This window comes from Cervus canadensis, chromosome 11 (assembly GCF_019320065.1).
Source record: "Cervus canadensis isolate Bull #8, Minnesota chromosome 11, ASM1932006v1, whole genome shotgun sequence".
Lineage (NCBI taxonomy): Eukaryota > Metazoa > Chordata > Mammalia > Artiodactyla > Cervidae > Cervus > Cervus canadensis.
In genome coordinates, this window is record NC_057396.1 from 20561 (window position 1) to 34115 (window position 13555).

At 40.8% G+C, this 13555-nt stretch overlaps 1 protein-coding gene and 1 non-coding gene across 2 annotated transcripts; one reads left to right on the top strand and one right to left on the bottom strand.

The window, feature by feature from the left end:
• The first annotated feature begins 9240 nt into the window (after positions 1 to 9240).
• LOC122450647 lies at positions 9241 to 9347 on the top strand. Its single transcript, XR_006272153.1, has one exon. It is a non-coding gene; the product is annotated as a U6 spliceosomal RNA (small nuclear RNA).
• A 2503-nt stretch (positions 9348 to 11850) lies between these two features.
• Positions 11851 to 12762, bottom strand: LOC122449986 (olfactory receptor 1002-like). The gene is given in 1 exon segment (XM_043482120.1): positions 11851 to 12762. A coding segment is annotated over 1 exon segment (912 nt).
• Positions 12763 to 13555: the final 793 nt, after the last annotated feature.

Here is a 13555-nt window from a genome sequence, read left to right on the forward strand (position 1 = left end):
GTGCGTGTGCCCCCAGGAAGGATGCCAATTCAGAATGACTGGCAAGAGACAACCCAGAAAGGAACCCAATGACCATCAACCCTGAGACTGTGAGCTTCCCTCTGTTTCCCTGTGGCAAGAGCAGTTTCTCTCCCATTTCCCTCACCCTCCTGCACCCCAGGAAGAATGCGCTCCGTCTCTGGCTCCCGCTTCCATCTATGCCCCGCCCAATTTATCCAAATTGTGAATATAAGTTATTTCACACATTGACGTTTACAATTTTGTGCATTTACTCTGTGAAGAACCTTATTCGAGAGAAGCAAAAGACAAACTGGTAAATGAACCACTGACCACCCACCCTGTCCAGGTGGCATAGAAGGGAAAACACTTCCAGGAGTCATCTTTCAACAGGAGGTCCTGGTCAGGATCTAGGAACTCACAAGCTACCAGCAACCAGGATTAGAGGACCTACACTCACAGGCAAAGGCAGAACCACACACACACGTCTGTTCCAGCCCCTGCACCTTCCAAGAGCTCTGCTGAGCCTAAGTCTGTCAACTACCTCCTTGGCTCCCCCAGCAGCACAGCCTTGGGTGAAGGGGGCAGGCCCGACCTAGGGCCATGATGGGTCTCTTTCTCCCCATGGTGCCCTGGGGCTGCTGGGCGAGCAAGGGCTTGACCATCAGTCCAATTGCTCTTCCCTTCCCTCCGACAGAGCCCCCACGGCTCTAGGACTTGGCAGTGTGGAGACAGCCGGTCCTCACCTCCTCTCCTAGGAGGCCTGGGGCGTAGCTCGAGTAGAAAAGCCCTAGAGGAGCTGACCCCAGGCAGGCCCCCCCGGGCATGTCTGACACACTCCCGCAGCCTGCCCCTTCATGGGGCAGTACCACTTGAAGCCAGCAATGTCACTGCAAAGCTGACCAAGGGCAGGGGCGTGCTGTGTTCTGACTCTGGCATTTCGGGCCTCTGAGCAGAACTGGCCTTCTCCGGCGGGCACACCTCCCCGGTGTCTTCCAAAGGCCGGCTTTCAAACACGCGCCGACTGGATGCCACCTCTTCACCAGAGGAGGCTCGCTTTCCCCGCATCCAGCGCACTCTGCTTCCAGGCCCGGGAGAACAGCGCTTCGGGGAGGTCTTCTCTCAGGGCTCTTTCCCCTGAGCCTTGGGACCATCTAGGGGACCCACACTCACAGGCAAAGGCAAAACCACATGCACAGGTCTGTTCCAGCTCCCTGCATCTTCAGAGAGCTCTGCTGAGCCCGTCTGTAAGGAAACTCCTTGGCTCCCCCAGCAGCAGAGCATGTGTGTGGAGGGGCAGACCCAACACAGGGGCACAGTGGGCCTCTTTCTCTCCATGGTGCGCTGGGGCTGCTGGGCAAACAAGGGCTTCAACATCTGTCCAGTTGCTCTTCCCATCCCTCTGACAGAGACCCTACGCCTCTCGTCCTTGGCAGTGTGGAGACAGCTGGTCCGCACCTCCTTTCCTAGGAGGCCTGGGGCCTAGCTCGAGTGGAAAGGCCCTGGCGGAGCTGACCCCAGACAGGCCCCCCTGGGCGTGTCTGACACACTCTCTCAGCCTGCTCCTTCCTGGGGCAGTACCACTTGAAGCCAGCAATGTCACTGCAAGGCTGTGCAAGGGCAGGGGGCATGGTGTGCTCTGACTCTGGCATGTCGGGCCTCTGAGCAGAACTGGCCTTCTCCCCCGGGCACACCTCCCCGATGCTGTCCAAAGGCCACTTGCAAATGTGCGCTGGCTGGCTGCCGCTTCTGCCCAGGAGGAGGCATGCTTTCCCTGCATCCTGCTCACTCTGCTTCCAGGCCCGTGAGAAAAGCGCTTTGGGTTGGTCTTCTCTCAGGGCTCTATCCCCTGAGCCTGGGGACTTCTTTCACTAAATGTAATTATATGAGAGAACACTTTATTCTCCTCTTTGAAGCAGAATTTTGTTATGGTTTGATTACATTCAACACAGTTTTGTCCATGTTATGATTTACTGAGCTTTTCTCTTTGGTTACATAACATTAATTAAACACAGTATTAATTCATGATAATATTTACTTCATTTGAATTTCACCCTGGCCCAGAAGATCCCACACTACATCAGAATAAAAAGTGACGTTTACTTGTTCCAAAAGAATTCTTTTTCCATTGATAAGAGGATGGGGAGAACTTATAAGCCTGAGCACCCCTTTGGGATATGTTGCTAGAAGCAGAGGACTTTGTACTACTCTGGTGCCAAGTGTCCAATTATAATGCTCACTATCTTTCTGGAATGAAATGGAAGACATCATTCATCATCAATATAATTGATTCAATTACCTTGCAATACTTCTTTGATTGCTAAGTTAATTAATGCATTTGAAAGTAAAGAAAAACTTGCAGAAAAAAATAACCAACACCGTAGGCTGACATGGTAGATGCTCAGGAATTATTTACAGTCCATAATGATGATAATAATAATGATAATTAAATAATAATGATAGAGATTTAGTTCTAAAACATGTTGGCGGTTATCTTATTTACCTATTTTATAAACATTTAAATTGAGACAGAATTTGAGAAACTAAGATTGAGAGACAGAACCAGAGTCATATGGTTAAAGCGAACTTCATCTCCTCATCAGCCCTTATTTATATTTATTCAAAACAGAATTGGAAGAAAACCCTAGGTACCCAGAACTGATTTGGATGCTAACTGTAAGGACAATAAAATTCTAAGTGAGCTTAGTAACTGTTATTAGGCAAGCTCAGGACAGAGGTAATCTAAGTGTGAACCCCAGGCCTACTACTCACCAGTTATGTGACCAAGAGTGATGCACTTATACCCACCAAGCCTTAGTTTCCTTATCCATAAAATGAAAATAACTTTCCTTCCTCATACAATTGTTGTGAAGATTAAATGAAATGACATATACAGAAAGTTTTAATACATCTCAATAAAAATTAGTAAGACAATGAAAAAAAAAAAGAGAGATACAGTACCTGTCCTTGTGGAATTTATACCCTCATTTCAGAGGTAATAGAAACTTGCATAAATCTGTAACTATAAAATATGACTTTGTTGGAAAGGAAAATAATAATGTCAGACTGTATCAGAAGATCTAACATAATGTGGAATCAGAGGAGACATATCTGAGGAGATGATATGTGATTTAAGAGCAGAAGGATAGTAACAGGAATTCTCTAGTCAAAGTGGGTGATGGTAGAGGGGGTGACAGCTTCAAGGAGGATAGGGAGAATAATCCTGCAGAGGTTACAGGAAGTACAAAGGTACTAGTTGAGAAAAAGCACTGTAGATACCAAGGGGTAAAGGAAATTCATATGGAAGAACCCAAAAGAGTTAAGAGAATAGAATTGAATGAGGCTTGAGAGGCGGGCAATGCCTCACAGCATAGAGACTGGTATCCATTCCTGGGTCAGGAAGATCCATGGAGAAGGAAATGGTAAGCCAATCCAGTATTTTTGCCTGGAAATCCCATAGACAGAGGAGCCTGGCAGGCTTCAGTCCATGGTGTGGCAAAAGAACCAGACATGACTAGAGACTAAACAACAACAACAGTCAATGTTGATGATTCTGGAATATACTCAAAGGGCAGTGAGGAGGAGCCATTTATGAGTTTTAATCATGTGCATGGAGTGTTCAAATAAAATCCTAAATAAAACTCTCTTTATATATGGAACTTGATGATGAAAATTTTGAGCACCCAAATATCTCTGAAATTTCTTTGTTTTTGAAAATCCACTTTCTCTTCTCTCAGGAGGGAAAAATATTTTAATGACTGTCTAGGGTAGTTAACGTGGCAGGAGGCATCCATATCTTTTCAATCCTTGCCTTCAACACTCACCTTTGCTTCTAAGTTCTAAGAGATTTTCCAACACAACCCAGATGGGGAGTACAAGGACTTCTCTGGGAACACACAGGTATATACCTGAAGGTTGGTTGGATTGTATTAATTGTAATAAGCAAGGTCTGAGGAGTATTTAGGGGATGAATACCATAGGAAGTGGAACAATATGAATAAACCATAAAATAACATCAACAAATCCCTATCATCAGTACAGTTGAGATGTAAAATCAGAAGACAACTAGCTAAAATCTTATGAAAATATTGCCAAGAGGACTATGAAGATATAAAAAAGGATATACTGAGATTTCATCACAGACATTGTGGGGAAAAAAAGGGAAGTCCTAATTGAAGGGTCACTGTTTTTCATAAATAAGAATTTCAATTGAGTGATTGAATCATAATTATGAAAGCAATCATCACTAGAAGCAATCATTTGGAAAGCAATCATTTGTGCTTTCCTATTTTTTTTTAATGACACTTCAGTTCAGTTCAGTTGCTCAGTCGTGTCTGACTCTTTGTGACCCCATGAATTGCAGCACGCCAGGCCTCCCTGTCCATCACAAAACTCCCGGAGTTTACTCAAACTCACGTCCATCGAGTTGGTGATGCCATTCAGCCATCTCATCCTCTGTCAGCCCCTTCTCCTCCTGCCCCCAATCCCTCCCAGCATCAGAGTCTTTTCCAATGAGTCAACCCTTCACATGAGGAGGTCAAAGTACTAGAGTTTCAACCCCAGCATCAGTCCTTCCAATAAACACCCAGGACTAATCTCCTTTAGGATGGACTGGTTGGATCTCCTTGCAGTCCAATGGACTCTCAAGAGTCTTCTCCAACACCACAGTTCAAAACCATCAATTCTTCGACGTTCAGCTTTCTTCACAGTCCAACTCTCACATCCATACATGACTACTGGAAAAACCATAGCCTTGACCAGATGGACCTTTGTTGGCAAAGTAATGTCTCTGCTTTTTAATATGCTATCTAGGTTGGTCACCACTTTCCTTCCAAGGAGTAAGCGTCTTTTAATTTCATGGCTGCAGTCACCATCTGCAGTGATTTTGGAGCCCAGAAAAATAATGTCTGACACTGTTTCCACTGTCTCCCCATCTATTTTCCATGAGGTGATGGGACCAGATGCCATGATCTTAGTTTTCTGAATGTTGAGCTTTAAGCCAACTTTTTCACTCTCCTCTTTCACTTTCATAAAGAGGCTCTTTAGTTCTTCCTCACTTTCTGCCATAAGGGCTGGTGTCATCTGCATATCTGAGGTTATTGATGTTTCTCCTGGTAATCTTGATTTCAGCTTGTGCTTCTTCCAGCCCAGCATTTCTCATGATGTACTCGGCATATAAGTTAAATAAGCAGGGTGACAATATACAGCCTTGACATACTCCTTTTCCTATTTGGAACCAGTCTATTGTTCCATGTCCAGTTCTAACTGTTGCTTCCTGACCTGCATACAGGTTTCTCAAGAGGCAGGTCAGGTGGTCTGGTATTCCCATTTCTTTCAGAATTTCCCACAGTTTATTGTGATCCACACAGTCAAAGGTTTTGCCATAGTCAATCAAGCAGAAATAGATGTTTTTCTGTAACTCTTTTTTTTTTTTTTTTTTTATGATCCAGTGGATATTGGGAATTTGATCTCTGGTTCCTCTGACTTTTCTAAAACAAGCTTGAACATCTGGCAGTTGTTCACATATTGCTGAAGCCTGGCTTGGAGAATTTTGAGCATTACTTTACAAGTGTGTGAGATGAGTGCAATTGTGTGGTAGTTTGATCATTCTTTGGGATTGCCTTTCTTTGTGATTGGAATGAAAACTGATCGTCTTTCATTGTCATATCTTTTTGCTTTTTCATACTGTTCCAAATTTGACTTTGGAAGCCAGTGGGATTTGATTACAGAAGTTACACAGTACTGGCCAAACAGACTCTTGGAGGGCACAAACAAAACCTTTGCACACCAGGACCAAGAAGAAAAGAGCAGTGACCCAAGATGAGACTGACCCGGACTTGCCTGTGAGTGTCTAGGAGTCTCCAGTGGCGGCATGGGTTGGTGGTAGCCTGCTGCAGAGTTGCAGGCACTGAGTGTGGCAGTGTGTCCACAGGACATTTTGTTGGAGGTCACCATTACCTCTAGCATAGTTTGGTCTAAGGCCAATGAAAGTTTGGTCCAAGGTCAAAGAACAGGGAGGGAACACAGCCTCACCCATCAAAAGAAAATTGGATTAAAGATTTGCTAAGCATGACCCAGCATCAGAATAAGACCCAGTTTCTCCACAGGAAGTCTCTCCCATCAAGAAACTTCCATAAGCCTCTGATCCTTATCTTTCAGGGAGGGGACAGAATGAAAACCACAATCACAGAAAGTTGATCAAACTGATCTCATGGACCACAACCAATGAAACCAAGAGTCATGGGCATGTAGGGTCACCCAAGAGGGGCGGGTAATGGTGGAAAGTTCCAACAAAATATGGTCCACTGGAGAAGGGAATGGCACACTGCTTCAGTATTCTTGGTTTGAGTACCACATGAACAGTATGAACAGTATGAAAATGAATGAGAGGCATATATTTTGGACCTTAGAATAACCATAATAGTTCCAACAACACAACACACAAAGATATTAATGGGATGTGCAGCAGGAGAAATAACAGCAGATCTAATACCACTCTCCCCTGATAAGAAAGCTTGAAAAGGTTTTGCTTAACATGAAATGAAAGAAATAAGAAACCATTCACTTATTGTGATGCCTTCAAAGTGATGTAGCTTGAGAAAGAAAAGGCTTGAAATGGTAGAATTTAAGATTGGTCAGAAAAACTATATATATATATATATATATATATATATATATTTTACTAGTGTGTGTGTGTGTGTGTGTGTGTGTGTGTATATATATATATATATATGTATATATATATATATATATATGTAAAATATTTCAATGATTTCATATTAAAAAAAAACAAAACTTATTACAGGTTGTTTTTATTTGCTTTATCTATTATCAAGGAAGATGAAAAGAAGTATTTCAAGTGTCACAGATTAGACAAAATTATATTTGGTTTAAAAATGTTATAAGGATGAAACTAGGACACATGCATCTATCACCTCAACTAATAACCTTTGTAAACAATGGCAATAAAGTAGGTGCAACATTGATAATTAGGCTTTTAACATTTTCATTCAACTTATAATCCTCTGTGAAAACAATAGTTTCTATGAAACAACTACTATATATGTTCCCCCAGCCACACTAATTCCAAGGATTCTAAAACAGAAAATCCATTAGACAATTTATACATGTGAGTAGCATGAGAAAATAAAGTCAATTGATTCAGAGGTTTGTTTCCTTCTTATATTACCCAAATAAGTGAAGTGCAGAAATAAAAGCCCCAGAGAAACCAAGGACTCTTTTGTTGACCACACCTCATAGCATGCCGGATCTTATTTCCCCAATCAGGGATTGAACCCACAACCCCTGGAGTGGAAGGAGGAAATCCTAACCACTGGACCACCAGAGAAATCCCAAGCCAAGGACTCTAAATTCTGACATTCTATTACTATGAGCCTGGAAATCTTGCACCACATTTCAGAACCTCTAGTCCACATGCAAACTTTGAACAATATGTACATTCCAGTTAGATCATTTAAAACAAAGACAAAACTAAAGATTCTATTCGTACCAAATTAACCTTCATGGTCAACTTAGAGATATTTTCCAGGCTTCTAAACTAATTTTCCATATCTGAGATCCTGAAAGAAATTTATGAAATCACTTAATTTGCCTGTCTGAAAAAAAGCATGCCCTAGACCCTTTGCCTGTTTACATTAAAGTGAATTACACAATTAAGGCCCCCTAAAATGAAATTAAATGATGTTTATCCTTGGAAGGAAAGTTATGACCAACCTAGACAGCATATTGAAAAGCAGAGACATTACTTTGCTGACAAAGGTCCGTCTAGTCAAGGCTATGGTTTTTCCAGTAGTCATGTATGGATGTGAGAGTTGGACTATAAAGAAAGCTGAGCACAGAAGAATTGATGTTTTTGAATTGTGGTGTTGAAGAAGACTCTTGAGGGTCACTTGGACTGCAAGGAGATCCAACCAGTCCATCCTAAAGGAAATCAGTCTTGGGTGTTCATTGGAAGGACTGATGTAGGAGCTGAAACTCCAATATTTTGGCCACCTGATGTGAAGAGCTGACTCATTTGGAAAGACCCTGATGTTGGGAAAGATTGAAGGCAGGAGGAGAAGGGGATGACAGAGGATGAGATGGTTAGATGGCATCACCGACTCAATGGACATGAATTTGGATGAGCTCTGAGAGTTGGTGATGAACAGGGAGGCCTGGCATGCTGCGGTTCATGGGGTCACAAAGAGTCTGACATGAGTGAACGACTGAACTGAACTGAACTGAAAATGAAAATGAGTTACATTACAATATAGACTGTCATCCTCCTCAGTGTCTTCAGGTGTCTAGGAAGGTAATCAATGTAGTGATACCATCTTGAAACCTGGGTTTTCCAACAGCACTTTTTAAATAAAGAGTTCATTGACTCAATTCTTCATGCCACACACCAAAACTTCATTTAAAAAGCTGTTGTATAAATTTGAGGCAACTGCCTTAAGGAACCAGACACTCAGAATATCAGGCATATAGAGGAGATATTATTTTTTTTGAAAATGGTTTGTGAACTTTGAGTCAAGTGTAATTGTAGAAAATGAAACTCTCCCTTTGGTATTGCAACCTCCCCATCACCAACTTTGAATTTTCAGTTTTGAATTTCACCTGTTGCGTGATGAACACCTTTGCTTGCCACTGTGCAGACTAAGAATCTCCACCAGAGCCCTGCTACAGAGAGATTACAATCAGAAGGGTATTCTGTATGCACAGCAGCACTAATGAAGTCATGACTGGTAGAGGAGTTACTAGGATAGTGAAAGTGAAAGTGTTAGTGGCTCTGTCGTGTCCAATTCTTTGTGACCCCATGGACTATAGCACACCAGACTCCTCTGTCCATGGAATTCTCCAGGCAAGAATACTGAAGTCGATAGCAATTCCCTTCTCCAGGGGATGTCCCTGACCTAGGGATTGAACCCAGGTCTCCTGAACTGCAGGCAGATTCTTTACCACCTGAGCCACCAGGGAAGCTCTATACTAGGATGGTGGGGTAACTGGAGCAAGGTTTGTACCTCCTCTCAAAATGGATCTCAAAGGAAATTTAAGATATACACGAATTAAAATGCAGGTGGCTAGAGGTTTATATGCCCTAATGTACAGCTATAAATTTGGATAGCATCTTTGAAATACAAAAGTAGTCCACAATGGCTTTATGTAAATTTCAAATTATAATCGTAGATTAATGGGCCTGCTTATTGGCAATACTCAAAATGTTTTGCAAAAGCAGTTCATGTTGTGCTCACTTCGGCAGCACATATACTAAAATTGGAATGATACAGAGAAGATTAGCATGGCCCCTGCACAAGGATGACACACAACACGAACCCATGGACACCTTATCTTCGACAAAGGAGGCAAGGATATACAGTGGAAAAAAGACAACCTCTTTAACAAGTGGTGCTGGGAAAACTGGTCAACCACTTGTAAAAGAATGAAACTAGAACACTTTCTAACACCATACACAAAAATAAACTCAAAATGGATTAAAGATCTAAATGTAAGAACAGAAACTATAAAACTCCTAGAGGAGAACATAGGCAAAACACTCTCCGACATAAACCACAGCAAGATCCTCTATGACCCACCTCCCAGAATATTGGAAATAAAAGCAAAACTAAACAAATGGGACCTAATGAAACTTAAAAGCTTTTGAACAACAAAGGAAACTATAAGTAATGTGAAAAGACAGCCCTCAGATTGGGAGAAAATAATAGCAAATGAAGCAACAGACAAAGGACTAATCTCAAAAATATACAAGCAACTCCTGAAGCTCAATTCCAGAAAAATAAATGACCCAATCAAAAAATGGGCCAAAGAACTAAACAGACATTTCTCCAAAGAAGACATACAGATGGCTAACAAACACATGAAAAGAGGCTCAACATCACTCATTATCAGAGAAATGCAAATCAAAACCACAATGAGGTACCATTACACGCCAGTCAGGATGGCTGTTATCCAAAAGTCTACAAGCACTAAATGCTGGAGAGGGTGTGGGGAAAAGGGAACCCTCTTACACTGCTGGTGGGAATGCAAACTAGTACAGCCGCTATGGAGAACAGTGTGGAGATTTCTGAAAAAACTGGAAATAGAACTGCCATATGACCCAGCAATCCCACTTCTGGGCATACACACCGAGGAAACCAGATCTGAAAGAGACACGTGCACCCCAATGTTCATCGCAGCATTGTTTATAATAGCCAGGACATGGAAGCAACCTAGATGTCTATCAGCAGATGAATGGATAAGGAAGCTGTGGTACATATACACCATGGAATATTACTCAGCCATTAAAAAGAATTCATTTGAATCAGTTCTAATGAGGTGGATGAAACTGGAGCCTATTATACAGAGTGAAGTAAGCCAGAAAGATAAAGACCATTACAGCATACTAACACATATATATGGAATTTAGAAAGATGGTAATGATAACCCTATATGCAAAACAGAAAAAGAGACACAGATGTACGGAACAGACTTTTGGACTCTGTGGGAGAAGGCGAGGGTGGGATGTTTCGAGAGAACAGCATCAAAACATGTATATTATCTATAGTGAAACAGATCACCAGCCCAGGTGGGATGCATGAGACAAGTGCTTGGGTCTGGTGGGCTGGGAAGACCCAGAGGAATGAGGTGGAGAGGGAGGTGGGAGGGGGGATCGGGATGGGGAATACAGGTAACTCCATGGCTGATACATGTCAGTGTATGACAAAACCCACTGAAATGTTGTGAAGTAATTAGCCTTCAACTAATAAAAATAAAATAAAAAAAAAAAATACTATGACTCAAATATTACATCTGGAAGTTATTTCTATAAATACAAGAAAACCAATAATGTAAGATACAAATAAAAACAATATTATTGTAGATTGTTAGAATTTTATAGAAGCCCTCATTTCTCATTCTAAACAAGTCTTTGCCACAACAATTAAAAAGAACTCCATCTCTTAAAAAAATAATAAATTACTATTAAAAGTCTTTTCTTTGATATATAAGTCTTACAAAAAAGTTCATCATACTTCAAGTTAATTTTACACTGAACAAAGAATTTCTCTATTAATAACACTTGTTTTTTATCTGTTCACATTTATTCCTAATTTTTACTATGAAAAATAATATGTAATAGTACAACAAGCATTCTTAATTATGTATATGTGTGCATGAGTATACAAATCAACGCAGGTGGTTTTATGTTGTATTGTCAAGAGTGGAATTATTGTTTCAAAATACATATATACTTTAAAGCTTAAAAAAAATTGCAATGCATTCTGCATTTTGCATGCATAATCACATTCTTACTCTGGCAAAATCCCAACAAGTTGTTACCATCAGTAGAAAGTTTAACAGATTAGAAGTCCTTGTCAATCATCTTCTTCAAACATGACAGTATTATTAGTAAGTAGCATGGTTAAAAACTTCCAAATTCATAGGCCATGTAACACTTTATGATTAGAAAAAATCAAGGTAAAGCTCACAGACAATGAAGAGATCACCATATCTCATAAATAAAGCAGAGGTACTTAAGTTCATTGGTTAAGATTTTTCCATTTATTTCAGATGTAATAAAGCACCCCTCAATTTCTAATCATGAAAGCTAAAGAATGCTTCCTAAAGTTTTAGGGTTCTATAATCCATTCATCACAGTTTAAAGTTCAAAATCTCACTCCTGTTTATTGAGAACTCTGATAATCAACTGAGCAAAAGTATAATATTGCATGAAATGTCAATCATACAGAGTAATGAATGGTGAATTTCAACCTTAATGTAGGGTTTCCATTTCCCAGCCCTATATTATTTCTCCTATAATGTATTACATCTTAATCTGTAGTATAAAGGTGGTCTCATTTACTTATCCATAAGGAACTTCCTTTCAAAAGTCCTCCTCAATGAATCTTGGACCTCTTTGTTTCTCAGGCTATAGATAAGCGGGTTCAACATGGGAATCACGGCTGTAGAGAACACAGAAACAACTTTATTAACATCCAGGGAGAGACTATAACTTGGACGTACATAGATGAAGAAGAGTGTCCCATAAAGGATGGAGACAGCAGTCAGGTGTGAAGTGCAGGTGGAGAAGGCTTTCCGCCTCCCCAGTGATGACAATTAAATGTAGGAGACCAAGATGATCCGGCTGTTGGGTACTCCTGGAGCTCCAGCCAAGATTAAAAGTAAAACTTCATTGACCCGTGTGTCTGCACATGCCAGGGACAGAACAGGAAGAAGGTCATAGAAGAAGTGATTGATGATTTTTGGACCACAGTAAAACAGGCGAAAGATGAAAGTTGTGTGGATCATGGTGCTTATAGGGCCCACGGTATAAGGATCTATCACCAGCTGCCCACAGACTCGCTGAGACATAATGAGTGTACACATTAGGGGCTTACAGATGGCCATATACCCGTCATATATCATGGAAGCTGGGAGGAAACATTCAGTCACTACACAATGACCAAAAAACCAGATGTGGGCCGCACAACCAAAGAAAGAGATGACTTTTTTCTCCACAAAGATGTCGGTTAACATCTTGGGACCAATAACAGAAGAAGAACAGACGTCCACAAAGGACAAGTGGCTGAGAAAAAAGCTCATGGGGCTATGGAGTCGAGAACCCATTCAAATGTAAGTGATCATCCCCAAGTTTCCCAGAAAAGTGGCAACATAAATCAAGAGAAATATCACAAAAAGAACAACCTGGAGCTGGAAGCAATTTGTCAAGCCCACGGAAACAAACTCAGTCACCAGAGTTTCATTTTCCATAATCCATTTCTCTGATCTAATCTGTAATGAGAAAGAGAGAAATCTTTCTTTTTGAGTCAATTCCTAATTGGGTGTCCTCATTTTAAAAGTGAATGAAGCTTTTATCTTTTTTACATTTACAGGGCAAATTGATAGACAACACTCTGATTTTTACTCCTGGGTGGTCATCCCATCCACTTATTGTTTGTATGATATTGAGTTACTAAACCTCAGTTTCTTCTTTATCAAAACAGAATTTTTGATGAGAATTATAGGATGTTTTTTTGTTTGTTTCTTTTTTTTTTTTTTGGTGTAGAAGTAGCGTTTGGAGATTATCTAAGGTAACTCCTTTTAACTGCCAGATTACATTTCTAAAAATCCCTGCCTTTGAACCAAGGATATTTTAAGACACATTTGACAGATAAGGTATCACATGCATTTGATGAATTCAGGCTGATAGTTCTCACTCTCACCCTAGATAAAGTCTGTAAGAAATATAACTTCTTTGCCATTCTGGAAAAAAAAAAGTCAGTGTCTTGTCTAAAAGATAACTTCTGAAGTCTAAGAAGGAATGCAAGCTCAGACAAATGAAGTTGGCTTTTGAACAGAGTTCAAAGTCCTCAGCAGTGTCTACTCTGTGATGCCTTCTCTAAAACACCTATATTCCTCATATTATTAATGCACATGCTGATTACTTTATCAAAGTCCATTCTCTTTTCAGCCCATTAGAGAGACGAGTTCTTACATATTCAGTAGGTGTTGCAATCAATTGTGTCTTACCAGAATCTGGGAGAGCAAAATAATATATTAAGCA